General features: G+C 45.9%; 1 protein-coding gene across 1 annotated transcript in view; it reads left to right on the forward strand.

The window, feature by feature from the left end:
- Nucleotides 1-18,153, forward strand: part of LOC121558978 (neurexophilin-2-like) — a 95,071-nt gene extending 76,918 nt beyond the window's left edge. Inside the window, exon 3 of the mRNA XM_041872265.2 lies at nt 12,502-18,153. Coding sequence (XP_041728199.2) covers nt 12,502-13,290 — 789 coding nt within the window. The 3' untranslated portion in view covers nt 13,291-18,153. The remainder of the gene's footprint in view (nt 1-12,501) is intronic.
- Nucleotides 18,154-19,257: the final 1,104 nt, after the last annotated feature.

Genomic DNA, 19,257 nt, shown 5'->3' on the forward strand with positions numbered 1-19,257 from the left:
TTTAGGTCAGTTAGGATCACCACTTTATTTTAAGAATGTGAAATGTCAGAATAATAGTAAAGAGAATGATTTATTTCAGCTTTTATTTCTTTCATCACATTCCCAGAGGGTTAGAAGTTTACATACACTCAATTAGTATTTGGTAGCATTGCCTTTAAATTGTTTAACTTCGGTCAAACATTTCGGGTAGCCTTCCACAAGCTTCCCACAATAAGTTGGGTGAATTTTGGCCCATTCCTCCTGACAGAGCTGGTGTAACTGAGTCAGGTTTGTAGGCCTCCTTGCTCGCACACGCTTTTTCAGTTCTGCCCACACATTTTCTATAGGATTGAGGTCAGGGCATTGTGATGGCCACTCCAATACCTTGACTTTGTTGTCCTTAAGCCATTTTGCCACAACTTTGGAAGTATGCTTGGGGTCATTGTCCATTTGGAAGACCCATTTGCGACCAAGCTTTAACCTCCTGACTGATGTCATGAGATGTTGCTTCAATATATCCACATAATTTTCCCTCCTCATGATGCCATCTATTTTGTGAAGTGCACCAGTCCCTCCAGCAGCAAAGCACCCCCACAGCATGATGCTGCCACCCCCGTGCTTCACGGTTGGGATGGTGTTCTTCGGCTTGCAAGCAACCCCCTTTTTCCTCCAAACATAACGATGGTCATTATGGCCAAACAGTTCTATTTTTGTTTCATCAGACCAGAGGACATTTCTCCAAAAGGTACGATCTTTGTCCCCATGTGCAGTTGCAAACCGTAGTCTGGCTTTTTTATGGCGGTTTTGGAGTAGTGGCTTCTTCCTTGCTGAGCGGCCTTTCAGGTTATGTTGATATAGGACTTGTTTTACTGTGGATATAGATACTTTTGTACCTGTTTCCTCCAGCATCTTCACAAGGTCCTTTGCTGTTGTTCTGGGATTGATTTGCACTTTTCGCACCAAAGTATGTTCATCTCTAGGAGAAAGAACGTGTCTCCTTCCTGAGCGGTATGATGGCTGCGTGTTCCCATGGTGTTTATACTTGCGTACTGTTGTCTGTAGATGAATGTGGTACCTTCAGGCGTTTGGAAATTGCTCCCAAGTATGAACCAGACTTGTGGAGGTCTACCATTTTTTTTTCTGAGGTCTTGGCTGATTTCTTTTGATTTTCCCATGATGTCAAGCAAAGAGGCACTGAGTTTGAAGGTAGGCCTTGAAATGCATCCACAGGTACACCTCCAATTGACTCAAATGATGTCAGTTAGCCTATCAGAAGGTTCTAAAGACATGACATCATTTTCTGGAATTGTCCAAGCTGTTTAAAGGCACAGTCAACTTAGTGTATGTAAACTTCTGACCCACTGGAATTGTGATACAGTGAATTAGAAGTGAAATAATCTGTCTGTAAACAATTGTTGGAAAAATGACTTGTACCATGCACAAAGTAGATGTCCTAACCAGAGCATTTGAGCGGAGTGGAGCGGGAGCGAGCGTGTAGCGAGAGCGGACGGATTTTGATAGAGCGCAGAGCGGCATTTTTAAAAGGACGGAGCGTCGCCCTATGTCCCGCTCCAATTTCGCTCGCTCACACCACGAGTCTGAAGCATGCTCAAGCCTGACCCAGAATCCATCTGTTTAATTTAATTTGTGTCGTCCATGAATTTGTATTTTATAGAGCGAGAGGAGCAGCAGCAGCAACAAGAGAAAAGGGTTGAGGAATTCAAAAGTTTATTCACTGGACGTAAAGGCCCAACCATAACAAGGGAGAGAAAAAGAGAGCTGGATGTAGCATTTTTTAAAATGATTTTCATGGACTATGAACCGCTGAGTAAAGGAGAACGCGAAGGGATGCAACACTTCGCCAGCGTAGCTCAACCGGGCTACACCCCCAAGAAACTATGATAAATTAGTACTTTACTTTGTCAAATTTACATCTGAGATGCCCCATTCACATGCTTCAGCTGGCGATCAAAACGCTGTTAACAAGCACGACAACATTAATAGGCTGTTAGTGAAAGTCGGGCACCTGGTGAAAAAGTGTACGCAAGAGCACAGAGGAAACCGACCAATTAGGTGTCCGCCCCACAAATGCCTGCGCCATTCGATGGAGCAGCCAGCTGCGGATGATTCAGTCGTTCATCCGGTTGTTCCAAAAAATACCCGTTATGGCAAAACAAACTCAAGTCTAATGTTGCTAACATCACCCTGAATCAAGTACGGCAGCTGACGCACCTTGTCAGTGTGCTGACACCACTAGCAGACCTCACAGACAAAATGCAGAAGGAGCTGGGAACCTGGGGATGATCCTCCCTGCTGTCACAGAAATCAAATCCCTGCTCACCGATTATACTCACGCTGCACTTCCAATGGGCATCGCTGCTTTTGCAGAAACATTGGCAAACAACGTGTCAATTCGCTATGGAATATACTATACTGATTAACATCTCATTTTAGCGTCAGTGTTAGATCCCGTTCAAGACAGAATGGATAATCTAAGATGAGTCTGTATGCAACAAATTCGGGGAGATAAAGTAAGGCTGTGGTTTAAGCTAAAAGTGAAATACATGCAGATTTTGTTCCTTTTTTGGAGTGAGCGGGGGGCGATTTGAGTGGAGCGCGATGCAAACTGCGTTGAGCGCTGAGCGATAATGAGCGGACTGGCCTGATGTGGCTTTGAGCGGGGGGAGCGGAGGGGTGAACAGCTCCGTGAGCGAGGAGCTGAGATTCTCACCGCTCCACTCCGCTCATATGCTCTGGTCCTAACTGACTTGCCAAAACTATAGTGATTGAAAAACTAGTTTTAATGACTCCAATTTAAGTGTATGTAAACTTCCGACTTCAACTGTAGGTTAAAGTGACTATACTCCGGTATTGCTTACCGTGCGGTAGCAGAGACAACAGTTGGCAGGAAGCTTGGCCCCAGTGATGTACTGGGCCGTACGCACTACCCTCTGTAGTGCCTTGCGGCGGAGGCCGAGCATTTGCCATACAAGGCGGTGATGCAACCAGTCAGGATGCTCTCGATGGTGCAGCTGTAAAACTTTTTGAGGATCTGAGGACCCATGCCAAATCTTTTCAGTCTCCTGAGGGGGAATAGGCTTTGTCTTGCCCTCTTCATGACTGTCTTGGTGTGTTTGGGCCATGAAAGTTTGTTGGTGATGTGGACATCAAGGAACTTGAAGCTCTCAACCTGTTCCACTACAGCCCTGTTGATGAGAATGGGGGCGTGCTCAGTCCTCTTTTTTTTCCTGTAGTCCACAATCATCTCCTTTGTCTTGATCACGTTGAGGGAGAGGTTGTTATCCTGGCACCACACGGCCAGGTCTCTGACCTCCTCCCTATAGGCTGTCTCATCGTTGTCGGTGATCAGGCCTACCACTGTTGTGTCGTCGGCAAACTTAATGATGGTGTTGGAGTCGTGCCTGGCCATGCAGTCATGGGTTAACAGGGAGTACAGGAGGGGACTGAGCACGCACCTCTGAGGGGCCCCGTGTTGAGACTCAGCGTGGCAGATGTGTTGTTACCTACAGTGAGGGAAAAAAGTATTTGATCCCCTGCTGATTATGTAAGTTTTCCCACTGACAAAGAAATGATCAGTCTATAATTTTAATGGTAGGTTTATTTGAACAGTGAGAGACAGAATAACAACAACAAAATCCAGAAAAACGCATGACAAAAATGTTCTGGCTCTCAGGTGTCTTTCATACAGGTAACGAGCTGAGATTAGTAGCACACTCTTAAAGGGAGTGCTCCTAATCTCAGTTTGTTACCTGTAGAAAAGACACCTGTCCACAGAAGCAATCAATCAATCAGATTCCAAACTCTCCACCATGGCCAAGACCAAAGAGCTCTCCAAGGATGTCAGGGACAAGATTGTAGACCTACACAAGGCTGGAATGGTCTTCCAGACCATCGCCAAGCAGCTTGGTGAGAAGGTGACAACAGTTGGTGCAATTATTCGCAAATGGAAGAAACACAAAAGAACTGTCAATCTCCCTCGGCCTGGGGCTCCATGCAAGATCTCACCTCGTGGAGTTGCAATGATCATGAGAACGGTGAGGAATCAGCCCAGAACTACACGGGAGGATCTTGTCAATGATCTCAAGGCAGCTGGGACCATAGTCACCAAGAAAACAATTGGTAACACACTACGCCGTGAAGGACTGAAATCCTGCAGCGCCCGCAAGGTCCCCCTGCTCAAGAAAGCACATATACAGGGCCGTCTGAAGATTGCCAATGAACATCTGAATGAGTCAGAGGAGAACTGGGTGAAAGTGTTGTGGTCAGATGAGACCAAAATCGAGCTCTTTGGCATCAACTCAACTCGCCATGTTTGGAGGAGGAGGAATGCTGCCTATGACCCTAAGAACACCATCCCCACCGTCAAACATGGAGGTGGAAACATTATGCTTTGGGTGTGTTTTTCTGCTAAGGGGACAGGACAACTTCACCGCATCAAAGGGATGATGGACGGGGCCATGTACCGTCAAATCTTGGGTGAGAACCTCTTTCCCTCAGCCAGGGCATTGAAAATGGGTCGTGGATGGGTATTCCAGCATGACAATGACCCAAAACACACGGCCAAGGCCAAGGCAACAAAGGAGTGGCTCAAGAAGAAGCACATTAAGGTCCTGGAATGGCCTAGCCAGAGTCCAGACCTTAATCCCATAGAAAATCTGTGGAGGGAGCTGAAGGTTCGAGTTGCCAAACGTCAGCCTCGAAACCTTAATGACTTGGAGAAGGTCTGCAAAGAGGAGTGGGACAAAATCCTTCCTAAGATGTGTGCAAACCTGGTGGCCAACTACAAGAAATGTCTGACCTCTGTGATTGCCAACAAGGGTTTTGCCACCAAGTAATAAGTCATGTTTTGCAGAGGGGTCAAATACTTATTTCCCTCATTAAAATGCAAATCAATTTATAACATTTTTGCCATGCGTTTTTCTGGATTTTTTTTTGTTATTCTGTCTCTCACTGTTCAAATAAACCTACCATTAAAATTATAGACTGATCATTTCTTTGTCAGTGGGCAAACGTACAAAATCTGCAGGGGATCAAATACTTTTTTCCCTCACTGTACATATGGGGTAAAACACGTAGTCGTAGGTGAACAGGGAGTACAGGAGGGGACTAAGCACGCACCCCTGAGGGGCCCCCGTGTTGAGGATCAGCGTGGCAGATGTGTTGTTACCTACCCTTACCACCTGAGGGGCGGCCCATCAGGAAGTCCAGGATCCAGTTGCAGAGGGTGGTGTTTAGTCCCAGGGTTCTTAGCTTAGTGATGAGCCTTGAGGGTACTATGGTGTTGAGCGCTGAGGTGTAGTCAATGAATAACATTCTCACATAGGTGTTCCTCTTGTCCAGGTGGGAAAGGGCAGTGTGGAATGCAATAGAGATTGCATCGTCTGTGGATCTGTTGGGGCGGTATGCAAATTGGAGTGGGTCTAGGGCTTCTGGGATAATGGTGTTGATGTGAGCCATGACCAGCCTTTTAAAATGCTTCATGGCTACAGACATGAGTGCTATGGGTCGGTAGTCATTTAGGCAGGTTATCTTAGTGTTCTTGGGAACCGGGACTATGGTGGTCTGCTTGAAACATGTTGGTATTACAGACTCAGTCAGGGACATGTTGAAAATGTCAGTGAAGACACTTGCCAGTTGGTCAGCGCATGTTCGGAGTACATGTCCTGATAATCCGTCTGGCCCTGCGGCATTGTGAATGTTGACCTGCTTAAAAGTATTACTCACGTCGGCTACGGAGAGTGTGATCACATAGTCATCCGGAACAGCTGATGCTCTCATGCAGGCTTCAGTGTTGCTTGCCTCGAAGCGAGCATAGAAATTATTTAGCTCGTCTGGTAGGCTTGTGTCACTGGGCAGTTCACGGCTGTGCTTCCCTTTTTAATAGACCACCAAGTGTCTGTAATAGTTTGCAAGCCCTGCCACATCAGACGAGCGTAGTACGATTCAATCTTAGTCCTGTATTGACTCTTTGCCTGGTTGATGGTTCATCGGAGGGCATAGCAGGATTTCTTATAAGCGTCAATGTTACAGTCCCGCTCCTTGAAAGTGGCAGCTCTACCCTTTAGCTCAGTGCGGATGTTGCCTGTAATCCATGGCTTCTGGTTGGGGTACGTACGGTCACTGTGGGGACGACGTCATCGATGCACTTATTGATGAAGCCAGTGACTGATGTGGTGTACTCCTCAATGCCATCGGAAGAATCCTGGAACATGTTCCAGTCTGTGCTCGCAAATCAGTCCTGTAGCTTAGCATTTGCATCACCTGACCACTTCCTTATTAACCGAGTCACTGGTGCTTCCTGCTTTAGTTTTTGCTTATAAGCAGGAATCACGAGGATAGAATTATGGTCAGATTTGCCAAATGGAGGGCGAGGGAGAGCTTTGTACGTGTCTCTGTGTGTGGAGTAAAGGTGGTCTAGAGTTTTTTTTCCTCTGGTTGCACATTTAACATGCTGGTAGAAATTAGGTAGAACGGATTTAACTTTCCCTGCATTAAAGTCCCCGGCCACTAGGAGCGCTGCCTCTGGATGAGCGTTTTCCTGTCTGCTTATGGCCTTATACAGCTCATTGAGTGCAGACTTAGTGCCAGCATCGGTTTGTGGTGGTAGGTAGACAGCTACAAAAAATATAGAAGAAAACTCTCTTGGTAGATAGTGTGGTCTACAGCTTATCATGAGATACTCTACCTCAGGCCAGCAAAACCTTGAGACTTCCTTAGTATTAGATTTTATGCACCAGCTGTTGTTTACAAATATACACAGACCGCCACCCCTTGTCTTACCGGAGTCAGCCGTTCTATCCTGCTGATGTATCATATATCCTGCCAGCTGTATGTTATCCATGTCGTCGTTCAGCCACGACTCGGTGAAACATAAGATATTACAGTTGTTAATGTCCCGTTGGAAGGATAACCTTAGTCTTAGGTCGCCCATTTTGTTCTCAAATGATTGAACATTGGCTAATAGGATTGATGGAAGAGGCAGATTACTCGCTCGCTGTCGGATCCTTACAAGGCACCCCGACCTACGTCCACGATATCTCTGTCTCTTTCTCATGCGAATGACAGGGATTTGGGCATTGTCAGGTGTCTGTAGAATATCCTTCGTGTCCGACTCGTTGAATAATTTTTTTTTCGTCCAATACGAAATACAATTCATAATGTCATTAAAACCCACATGGACTACGATAGAATCGATGTCCATGTCCTGGCGTATTGCATTCGGGAGCAGCTTAGTAATGTCATTTACTTGAGCTCCGGGACACCAGGAACAGTCACACGTCTTACCATGGAGCTGCCCAAAATCCACTTCACATGGTGCAGGCCTCCGACAGCTTGATCCAGAGCTTTGTATTTCGGAAGGTTGCCGACGTCGACTTCGACGGTTGTGTGATATAGGTGGTGTGGTATAGATGGTGTGATATACAGTGGGGAAAAAAAGTATTTAGTCAGCCACCAATTGTGCAAGTTCTCCCACTTAAAAAGATGAGAGAGGCCTGTAATTTTCATCATAGGTACATGTCAACTATGACAGACAAACGGAGAAAACATTTCCAGAAAATCACATTGTAGGATTTTTAATGAATTTATTTGCAAATTATGGTGGAAAATAAGTATTTGGTCAATAACAAAAGTTTCTCAATACTTTGTTATATACCCTTTGTTGGCAATGACACAGGTCAAACGTTTTCTGTAAGTCTTCACAAGGTTTTCACACACTGTTGCTGGTATTTTGGCCCATTCCTCCATGCAAATCTCCTCTAGAGCAGTGATGTTTTGGGGCTGTCACTGGGCAACACGGACTTTCAACTCCCTCCAAAGATTTTCTATGGGGTTGAGATCTGGAGACTGGCTAGGCCACTCCAGGACCTTGAAATGCTTCTTACGAAGCCACTCCTTCATTGCCCAGGCGTTGTGTTTGGGATCATTGTCATGCTGAAAGACCCAGCCACGTTTCATCTTCAATGCCCTTGCTGATGGAAGGAGGATTTCACTCAAAATCTCACGATACATGGCCCCATTCATTCTTTCCTTTACACGGATCAGTCGTCCTGGTCCCTTTGCAGAAAAACAGCCCCAAAGCATGATGTTTTCACCCCCATGCTTCACAGTAGGTATGGTGTTCTTTGGATGCAACTCAACATTCTTTGTCCTCCAAACACGACGAGTTGAGTTTTTACCAAAAAGTTCTATTTTGGTTTCATCTGACCATATGACATTCTCCCAATCCTCTTCTGGATCATCCAAATGCACTCTAGCAAACTTCAGACGGGCCTGGACATGTACTGGCTTAAGCAGGGGGACACTTCTGGCACTGCAGGATTTGAGTCCCTGGCGGCGTAGTGTGTTACTGATGGTAGGCTTTGTTACTTTGGTCCCAGCTCTCTGCAGGTCATTCACTAGGTCCCCCCCGTGTGGTTCTGGGATTTTTGCTCACCGTTCTTGTGATCATTTTGACCCCACGGGGTGAGATCTTGCGTGGAGCCCCAGATCGAGGGAGATTATCAGTGGTCTTGTATGTCTTCCATTTCCTAATAATTGCTCCCACAGTTGATTTCTTCAAACCAAGCTGCTTACCTATTGCAGATTCAGTCTTCCCAGCCTGGTGCAGGTCTACAATTTTGTTTCTGGTGTCCTTTGACAGCTCTTTGGTCTTGGCCATAGTGGAGTTTGGAGTGTGACTGTTTGAGGTTGTGGACAGGTGTCTTTTATACTGATAACAAGTTCAAACAGGTGCCATTAATACAGGTAACGAGTGGAGGACAGAGGAGCCTCTTAAAGAAGAAGTTACAGGTCTGTGAGAGCCAGAAATCTTGCTTGTTTGTAGGTGACCAAATACTTATTTTCCACCATAATTTGCAAATAAATTCATAAAAATCCTACAATGTGATTTTCTGGAGAAAAAAAATCTCAATTTGTCTGTCATAGTTGACGTGTACCTATGATGAAAATTACAGGCCTCTCTCATCTTTTTAAGTGGGAGAACTTGCACAATTTTTTATTTTTTATTTTTTTTTATTTCACCTTTATTTAACCAGGTAAGCCAGTTGAGAACAGGTTCTCATTTACAACTGCGACCTGGCCAAGATATATGGAGGACTAAAAGTGCCACAATTAAATAAATAAATACACCATTAAATAATTACTTAAATGTGTCATTAATTAATTAAAATTAGAATTAAATACATAAATGTGTTATTAAATGTGTCATTAATTAATTCAAATACCGATTCATTTTATGTAAAATACATATACAATAATTTCACTATTTACATTTACATTTCATGGTCCTGCGTTGGAGTGCTTCCTGAATTACTTAAAACTGTCAAACTGACCCATCAAAAGTTGGTAGGCGGAACCTAACGCCTGATTGGTTACCCTCTGCATCAAGCCAAGACAAATCAATTCCGGATAATGTCAGCAGGTCCTGCTTCTACATCCTCTGCTAAGTTTAAAATGTCTCTAACCAACTCCTGGAAAGTTCACGGAGATCCTCCATTGTCTCTATCCAGGTTGGCCTACTCTACTTCAGACCAAAGCAATGGATCAGACTAGATTCGCATTAGCTCCGCCCCACTGACTTTGATGGGTCAGTTTGACAGTTTTAAGTAATTCATGAATCACTGCAATGCAGGATCATGAAATGTAAATGTAAATAGTGAAATAATTATATATGTATTTTACATAAAATGAATCGGTATTTGAATTAATTAATGATACATTTAATTACACATTTATGTATTTAATTCTAATTTGAATTAATTAATGACACATTTAAGTAATTATTTAATGGTGTATTTATTTATTTAATTGTGGCACTTTTAGTCCTCCATAAAGATAAAGCAAAGTAGTGCAATAAAAACAACACAGAGTTACATATGGGGTAAAAAAAAACAACATAAAGTCAGAAATACAACAGAAAATATATATACAGTGTGTGCAAATGTAGCAAGTTATGGAGGTAAGGCAATAAATAGGCTATAGTGCAGAATAATTACAATAGTATTAACACTGGAATGCTAGATGTGCAAGAGATTATGTGCAAATAGAGATACTGGGGTGCAAAAGAGCAAAATAAATAACAATATAGGGATGAGGTAGTTGGGTGGGCTAATTGGTGGCTGACTAAATACTTTTTTCCCCCACTGTTGGTGGTGTGATATAGGTGGTGTGATAAGGGTTGTGTGATAAGGGTGGTGTGATATAGGTGGTGTGATATAGGTGGTGTGATAAGGGTGGTGTGATAAGGGTGGTGTGATATAGGTGGTGTGATAAGGTTGGTGTGATAAGGGTGGTGTGATATAGGTGGTGTGATAAGGGTGGTGTGATAAGGGTGGTGTGATATAGGTGGTGTGATATAGGTGGTGTGATTAGGGTGGTGTGATAAGGGTGGTGTGATAAGGGTGGTGTGAAATGGGTGGTGTGATAAGGGTGGTGTGATATAGGTGGTGTGATAAGGGTGGTGTGATAAGGGTGGTGTGATATAGGTGGTGTGCTAAGGGTGGTGTGATATAGGTGGTGTGATAAGGGTGGTGTGATAAGCGTGGTGTGATATAGGTGGTGTGATAAGGGTGGTGTGATAAGGATGGTGTGATAAGGGTGGTGTGATATAGGTGGTGTGATAAGGGTGGTGTGATATAGGTGGTGTGATAAGGATGGTGTGATAAGGGTGGTGTGATATAGGTGGTGTGATAAGGGTGGTGTGATATAGGTGGTGTGATATTAGGTGTGAGGGGAAAGTCAGTCACATTTCCACGGTCTCTTCCACAGGCAGATCCCAACGCTGGCAGGTCATCTCTGAGCTTTGAACACTTTGGAATGAGGTCTTGTGTTTTCAGCTTATTATGATAATAGTGTCTGTTTTAAGCCACGTCGCCCTGGAATGCCTGGAGCATCCGCTTAACCAATCAGCATAGCAGCTCCGATTAACCAATCTTAATTAAGAAGCTTTTGTGTTTCTCCTTCATCAGACCTTGCCTGGCAGTTTTTTTTCTTTCTCAGTTTTGAAGTCTAAATGACTGCCTCTTCCTTCCATTTGACTGTTCAGGGCTTCACAGCTTCACTAACACATTATACAGCAGCACTGCACACCTTAATGTTGTGTCTCATATAGTGCCAAGTGAAGGGAGAGAGAGGAGAGAGGAGAGAGAGAGAGAGAGAGAAGGGAGAGAGAGGAGGGAGGAGAGAGGAGAGAGAGAGAGAGAGAGAGGAGAGGGAGAGAGAGAGGAGAGAGAGAGAGAGAGAGAGAGAGAGAGGAGAGGGAGAGAGAGAAGGGAGAGAGAGGAGAGAGAGGAGAGAGAGAGAGAAGGGAGAGAGAGGAGGGAGGAGAGAGGAGAGAGAGAGAGAGAGGAGAGGGAGAGAGAGAGGGAGAGAGAGGGAGAGAGGAGAGAGGAGAGAGAGAGAAGGAAGAGAGAGGAGAGAGGAGAGAGAGAGAAGGGAGAGAGAGGAGAGAGGAGAGAGAGAGAAGGGAGAGAGAGAGAGTGAGAGAGAGAGAGAGCGAGAGAGAGAGAGAGAGAGAAGGGGGAGAAAGAGAGGATAGGGGGAGAGGAGAGGGAGAAGGGGGAGAGAGAGGAGGAGGAGAGAAATTGTGTCAACGCAGGCTTTCAAGTTCACATTTCTCTCTGTATTTGATATCCTCCTTGTTGTCACAGCAATTTCCCCAGTTGTTCATCAGACTTAAATGTTTCTCTCATTTCCATTATGATAATCTTGCCCAATCCTCACCTGAGCACCTCACTGAACATGAGGAATACATTTAGTTTCCTCTCAAGTACAGTATGTTCAATAAAAAGAGGCAAAAGAAGAAACATTCTCCTGGTGCTATATATTATATTAAACACTGTACAATACGTTGTATAAATGTTATTTTCTGAAAGATAACAAGACAACGTTCTAACACTGTGTAATGGTTGTAGACGACGTGTCTAGTTTGTTCGCTGTGAACACATATGCTTCAATTAAGCTTACAGCTGAAGTTATAATTAGGTTGGAAATACAGTAGAGCTCGTGTTAGATTTGAAACAGCCTTTTTAAAGCTTCACATCTGGTGCGACTAGCCAGTGATTCCAGGCCTCAGGTCCCTGCTAGCTAATTACTACTAACACCTAACAGCTTATTACCCTGTATTATGATTCAACTGTATCTGGACTGGACCAGGAACCACTCCTGAAGCAGAGAGGCTGTGAGGTAGAGAGGATCATTGCTAGATTAGGATGACTACTTGCAGTTAAACACTTCAAATCCAGTAATGTATAGGGGGACATATTATAGTAGATTTGTAGTAGGTCATAAAGTGGAATAGTAGTGGAACAAAAGAGAATCCACATTGTGTCCCTATTTTGAAATAACTTTAGAAATTACAGAATGTGGCTTTAATGTGTTTTATATTATTTGATGCATCCAGTTGCTCTGCTGTTTGAATATTATGGTACAGTGGTATAGTGCATTACATAGTTCATGTCCTCTAACCTTCTCTTCCTGTATCTCTCTGTGTTTCCTCTGTAGGTGTGGTGCAGGAAGGTCCAGCTGCAATTCCCAGAGACAGAGCTGATAGAGTGGGGGGAGGGGGTCCATGAGGAGAAGTTCTCCCCCAGCGGAGCCAGAGCCAGTCCCAGAGTCTTCAACCCCCTGAGGCTGTTCGCTAGGGGGGTCCCTGGAGCCCCTGGGGCCGTCAGGGCCCCCAGCCTTAAACACAACCCCATCAGGGACATGACATACCTAGAGAACATGGAGGACTTCTGGGATTGGTTATCCAACCAGACAGATGTTCAGGCCAGCCAGGCCAGAACCAAGCGACGACCCATCGTCAAGACGGGCAAGTTCAAGAAGATGTTTGGTTGGGGAGACTTCCACTCCAACATCAAGACTGTCAAGCTCAACCTGCTGATCACCGGGAAGATCGTAGACCACGGTAACGGAACGTTCAGCGTCTACTTCCGCCACAACTCCACTGGCCTGGGGAACGTGTCGGTGAGTCTGGTGCCACCGTCTAAAGTGGTGGAGTTTGAGATGGCTCAGCAGTCCACACTGGAGACCAAAGACTCTAAAGCTTTCAACTGTCGCATCGAGTATGAGAAGACAGACCGAAACAAGAAGACGGCTCTGTGCAGCTTCGACTCCTCCAAGGTGTGTTACCAGGAACAGACACAGAGCCACGTCTCCTGGCTCTGCTCCAAGCCCTTTAAAGTAATCTGCATCTACATCGCCTTCTACAGCGTGGACTACAAACTGGTGCAGAAGGTCTGCCCGGACTACAACTACCATAGTGACACTCCCTACTCCTCCACTGGCTGAAGGTCTGCTCAGACTACAACTACCATAGTGACACTCCCTACTCCTCTACTGGCTGAAGGTCTGCCCAGACTCCAACTACCATAGTAACACTCCCTACTCCTCCACTGGCTGAAGGTCTGCCCGGACTACAACTACCATAGTAACACTCCCTACTCCTCTACTGGCTGAAGGTCTGCCCAGACTCCAACTACCATAGTAACACTCCCTACTCCTCCACTGGCTGAAGGTCTGCCCGGACTACAACTACCATAGTAACACTCCCTACTCCTCCACTGGCTGAAGGTCTGCCCAGACTCCAACTACCATAGTAACACTCCCTACTCCTCCACTGGCTGAAGGTCTGCCCGGACTACAACTACCATAGTAACACTCCCTACTCCTCTACTGGCTGAAGGTCTGCCCAGACTCCAACTACCATAGTAACACTCCCTACTCCTCTACTGGCTGAAGGTCTGCTCAGACTACAACTACCATAGTAACACTCCCTACTCCTCTACTGGCTGAAGGTCTGCTCGGACTACTACTACCATAGTAACACTCCCTACTCCTCTACTGGCTGAAGGTCTGCTCAGACTCCAACTACCATAGTAACACTCCCTACTCCTCTACTGGCTGAAGGTCTGCCCGGACTCCAACTACCATAGTAACACTCCCTACTCCTCTACTGGCTGAAGGTCTGCCCAGACTACAACTACCATAGTAACACTCCCTACTCCTCTACTGGCTGAAGGTCTGCTCAGACTCCAACTACCATAGTAACACTCCCTACTCCTCTACTGGCTGAAGGTCTGCTCAGACTCCAACTACCATAGTAACACTCCCTACTCCTCCACTGGCTGAAGGTCAGCCCAGACTCCAACTACCATAGTAACACTCCCTACTCCTCCACTGGCTGAAGGTCTCTCCAGACTCCAACTACCATAGTGACACTCCCTACTCCTCTACTGGCTGAAGGTCTGCCCGGACTACAACTACCATAGTGACACTCCCTACTCCTCCACTGGCTGAAGGTCTGGCCAGACTCCAACTACCATAGTGACACTCCCTACTCCTCTACTGGCTGAAGGTCAGCCCAGACTACAACTACCATAGTGACACTCCCTACTCCTCTACTGGCTGAAGGTCTGCTCAGACTCCAACTACCATAATGACACTCCCTACTCCTCTACTGGCTGAAGGTCTGCCCAGACTCCAACTACCATAATGACACTCCCTACTCCTCCACTGGCTGAAAGTCTGCCCAGACTCCAACTACCATAATGACACTCCCTACTCCTCTACTGGCTGAAGGTCTGCCCAGACTCCAACTACCATAGTAACACTCCCTACTCCTCCACTGGCTGAAAGTCTGCCCAGACTCCAACTACCATAATGACACTCCCTACTCCTCTACTGGCTGAAGGTCTGCCCAGACTCCAACTACCATAGTAACACTCCCTACTCCTCCACTGGCTGAAGGTCTGCCCAGACTCCAACTACCATAGTGACACTCCCTACTCCTCCACTGGCTGAAGGTCTGCCCAGATTCCAACTACCATAGTGACACTCCCTACTCCTCTACTGGCTGAAGGTCTGCCCAGACTCCAACTACAATAGTAACACTCCCTACTCCTCTACTGGCTGAAGGTCTGCTCGGACTACAACTACCATAGTGACACTCCCTACTCCTCCACTGGCTGAAGGTCTGTCCAGACTCCAACTACCATAATGACACTCCCTACTCCTCTACTGGCTGAAGGTCTCTCCAGACTCCAACTACCATAGTAACACTCCCTACTCCTCTACTGGCTGAAAGTCTGCTCAGACTACAACTACCATAGTAACACTCCCTACTCCTCTACTGGCTGAAGGTCTGCTCGGACTACAACTACCATAGTGACACTCCCTACTCCTCCACTGGCTGAAGGTCTGTCCAGATTCCAACTACCATAATGACACTCCCTACTCCTCCACTGGCTGAAGGTCTGCTCAGACTACAACTACCATAGTAACACTCCCTTGTCCTCTACTGGCTGAAGGTCTGCCTGGACTACAACTACCATAGTAACACTCCCTACTCCTCCACTGGCTGAAGGTCTGCCCAGACTCCAACTCCCATAGTAACACTCCCTACTCCTCTACTGGCTGAAGGTCTGCCTGGACTACAACTACCATAGTAACACTCCCTACTCCTCCACTGGCTGAAGGTCTGCCCAGACTCCAACTACCATAGTAACACTCCCTACTCCTCTACTGGCTGAAGGTCTGCCCAGACTCCAACTACCATAGTAACACTCCCTACTCCTCTACTGGCTGAAGGTCTGCCCAGATTCCAACTACCATAGTAACACTCCCTACTCCTCTACTGGCTGAAGGTCTCTCCAGACTACAACTACCATAGTAACACTCCCTACTCCTCCACTGGCTGAAGGTCTGCCCAGACTCCAACTACCATAGTGACACTCCCTACTCCTCTACTTGCTGAAAGTCTGCTCAGACTACAACTACCATAGTAACACTCCCTACTCCTCTACTGGCTGAAGGTCTGCCCAGACTCCAACTACCATAGTAACACTCCCTACTCCTCCACTGGCTGAAGGTCTGCCCAGACTCCAACTACCATAGTAACACTCCCTACTCGTCCACTGGCTGAAGGTCTGCCTGGACTACAACTACCATAGTAACACTCCCTACTCCTCTACTGGCTGAAGGTCTGCCTGGACTACAATTACCATAGTAACACTCCCTACTCCTCCACTGGCTGAAGGTCTGCTCAGACTCCAACTACCATAGTAACACTCCCTACTCCTCCACTGGCTGAAGGTCTGCCCAGACTACAACTACCATAGTAACACTCCCTACTCCTCTACTGGCTGAAGGTCTGCCCAGACTTCAACTACCATAGTAACACTCCCTACTCCTCCACTGGCTGAAGGTCTGCCTGGACTACAACTACCATAGTAACACTCCCTACTCCTCCACTGGCTGAAGGTCTGCCTGGACTACAACTACCATAGTAACACTCCCTACTCCTCTACTGGCTGAAGGTCTGCCTGGACTACAACTACCATAGTAACACTCCCTACTCCTCCACTGGCTGAAGGTCTGCCCAGACTCCAACTACCATAGTGACACTCCCTACTCCTCTACTGGCTGAAGGTCTGCTCAGACTCCAACTACCATAGTAACACTCCCTACTCCTCCACTGGCTGAAGGTCTGCTCAGACTACAACTACCAAAGTGACACTCCCTACTCCTCTACTGGCTGAAGGTCTGCTCAGACTACAACTACCATAGTAACACTCCCTACTCCTCTACTGGCTGAAGGTCTGCCCAGACTCCAACTACCATAGTGACACTCCCTACTCCTCCACTGGCTGAAGGTCTGCCCAGACTCCAACTACCATAGTAACACTCCCTACTCCTCTACTGGCTGAAGGTCAGCCCAGACTCCAACTACCATAGTAACACTCCCTACTCCTCCACTGGCTGAAGGTCTGCCCAGACTCCAACTACCATAGTAACACTCCCTACTCCTCTACTGGCTGAAGGTCGGCCCAGACTCCAACTACCATAGTAACACTCCCTACTCCTCTACTGGCTGAAGGTCTGCTCAGACTACAACTACCATAGTAACACTCCCTACTCCTCCACTGGCTGAAGGTCTGCCTGGACTACAACTACCATAGTGACACTCCCTACTCCTCCACTGGCTGAAGGTCTGCCTGGACTACAACTACCATAGTGACACTCCCTACTCCTCTACTGGCTGAAGGTCTGCCTGGACTACAACTACCATAGTGACACTCCCTACTCCTCTACTGGCTGAAGGTCTGCCCAGACTCCAACTACCATAGTGACACTCCCTACTCCTCTACTGGCTGAAGGTCTGCCTGGACTACAACTACCATAGTGACACTCCCTACTCCTCTACTGGCTGAAGGTCTGCTCGGACTACAACTACCATAGTGACACTCCCTACTCCTCTACTGGCTGAAGGTCTGCCCAGACTCCAACTACCATAATGACACTCCCTACTCCTCCACTGGCTGAAGGTCTGCCCAGACTCCAACTACCATAGTGACACTCCCTACTCCTCCACTGGATGAAGGTCAGCCCAGACTCCAACTACCATAGTGACACTCCCTACTCCTCTACTGGCTGAAGGTCTGCCCAGACTCCAACTACCATAGTAACACTCCCTACTCCTCCACTGGCTGATCCAGTCTAAGCATGTACCTGGATCTCCCATAAAGTTAGTAGGATCACAATATCACTAGCCCTGGTTACAATATCACTAACCCTGGTTACAATATCACCAACCCTGGTTACAATATCACTAACCCTGGTTACAATATCACTAACCCTGGTTACAATATCACTAACCCTGGTTACAACATCACTAGCCCTGGTTACAATATCACCAACCTTGGTTCAACCCTGGTTGACCATTCTGTTAGTATGACCACAATATGACCAACCCTTGTTCAATTCTGGTTCAACCCTGGTTCTGTTAGTATGACCACAATATGATCAAATCGTGTTCAACCTTGGTTCAACCCTGGTTCTGTTAATATGACCAACTCTTGTTCAACCTTGTGCAACTTGGTTCAACCCTGGTTCTGTTAGTATGACCACAATATGACCCAACTCTGGTTAAACTGCTCTGTTATGATGACCACAATATGACCCAACTCTGGTTAAACTGACCCCATGAATTCTGACCCCTCTGTTCCTCCTGTAATGATGATCCCTCTGTTCCTCCTGTAATGATGACCCCTCTGTTCCTCCTGTAATGATGACCCCTCTGTTCCTCCTGTAATGATGACCCCTCTGTTCCTCCTGTAATGATGACCCCTCTGTTCCTCCTGTAATGATGACCCCTCTGTTCCTCCTCTCATCACATCCTTGTGTTCTCAGTAAATCCCAGCCAATTAGAGCAGTCCAGATGTGGTATTAGGATAGACTATAGGCTCTCACTACCACATGACACCCTGCAGACCTGTACAACAATGTTAACATCAAATCACTTCCTAGGCTTGTTAAATATCAACATATTATATCATCTCCTAGGCATTTAAAAAAAGGGAATCTTGATTCTCTAAAGAGAATTTCAAGTTCAAGCAAACATTTGCTAGTTTTTTGTTCCTATTTCTTCCTTTAATACAACATGCTACAATTATACTGTTGTATCAATCCAGGACATGTGCCTGATAACAGTAGAAGGCACAGGACAGATACAGTGAGCTCCAAAAGTGTTGGGACAGTGATGTTGTTTTGGCTCTGTACTCCAGCACTTTGGATTTGAAATGATACAATGACTATGATGTTAAAGTACAGACTGTCAGCGTTAATTTGAGGGTATTTCCATCCATATTGCGGCAAATCCTTTAGAAATTACAGCACTTTTTGTACATAGTCCCCCCATTTTAGGCGACCAAAAGTATTGGGACAAATTCACTTTTATGTGTATTAAAGTAGTAAAAAGTTAAATATTTGGTACATCAACTTTGTGACTCTACACATTTGTTGGATGCATTTGCTGTTTGTTTTGGGTGTGTTTCATATTATTTTGTGCTCAATAGTAATGAATGGTAAATAATGTATTGTGTCATTTTGGAGTCACTTTTATTTTAAATAAGAATAGAATATGTTTCTAAACACTTGACAATGATGAGTGAGAAAGTTACAGAGGCATAAATATCATAAATATCAGACCCCCCCAACATGCTAACCTCCCTGTTATTGTAATGCTGAGAGGTTAGCATATCATGGGGGTATGATATAAAAAGCTAACCTCCCTGTTATTGTAATGCTGAGAGGTTAGCATGTCTTGGGGGTATGATATAAAAAGCTAACCTCCTGTTATTGTAATGCTGAGAGGTTAGCATGTCTTGGGGTATGATATAAAAAGCTAACCTCCCTGTTATTGTAATGCTGAGAGGTTAGCATGTCTTGGGGGTATGATATAAAAAGCTAACCTCCCTG

Source organism: Coregonus clupeaformis, chromosome 23 (genome assembly GCF_020615455.1).
Source record: "Coregonus clupeaformis isolate EN_2021a chromosome 23, ASM2061545v1, whole genome shotgun sequence".
In the NCBI taxonomy this organism is placed as follows: domain Eukaryota; kingdom Metazoa; phylum Chordata; class Actinopteri; order Salmoniformes; family Salmonidae; genus Coregonus; species Coregonus clupeaformis.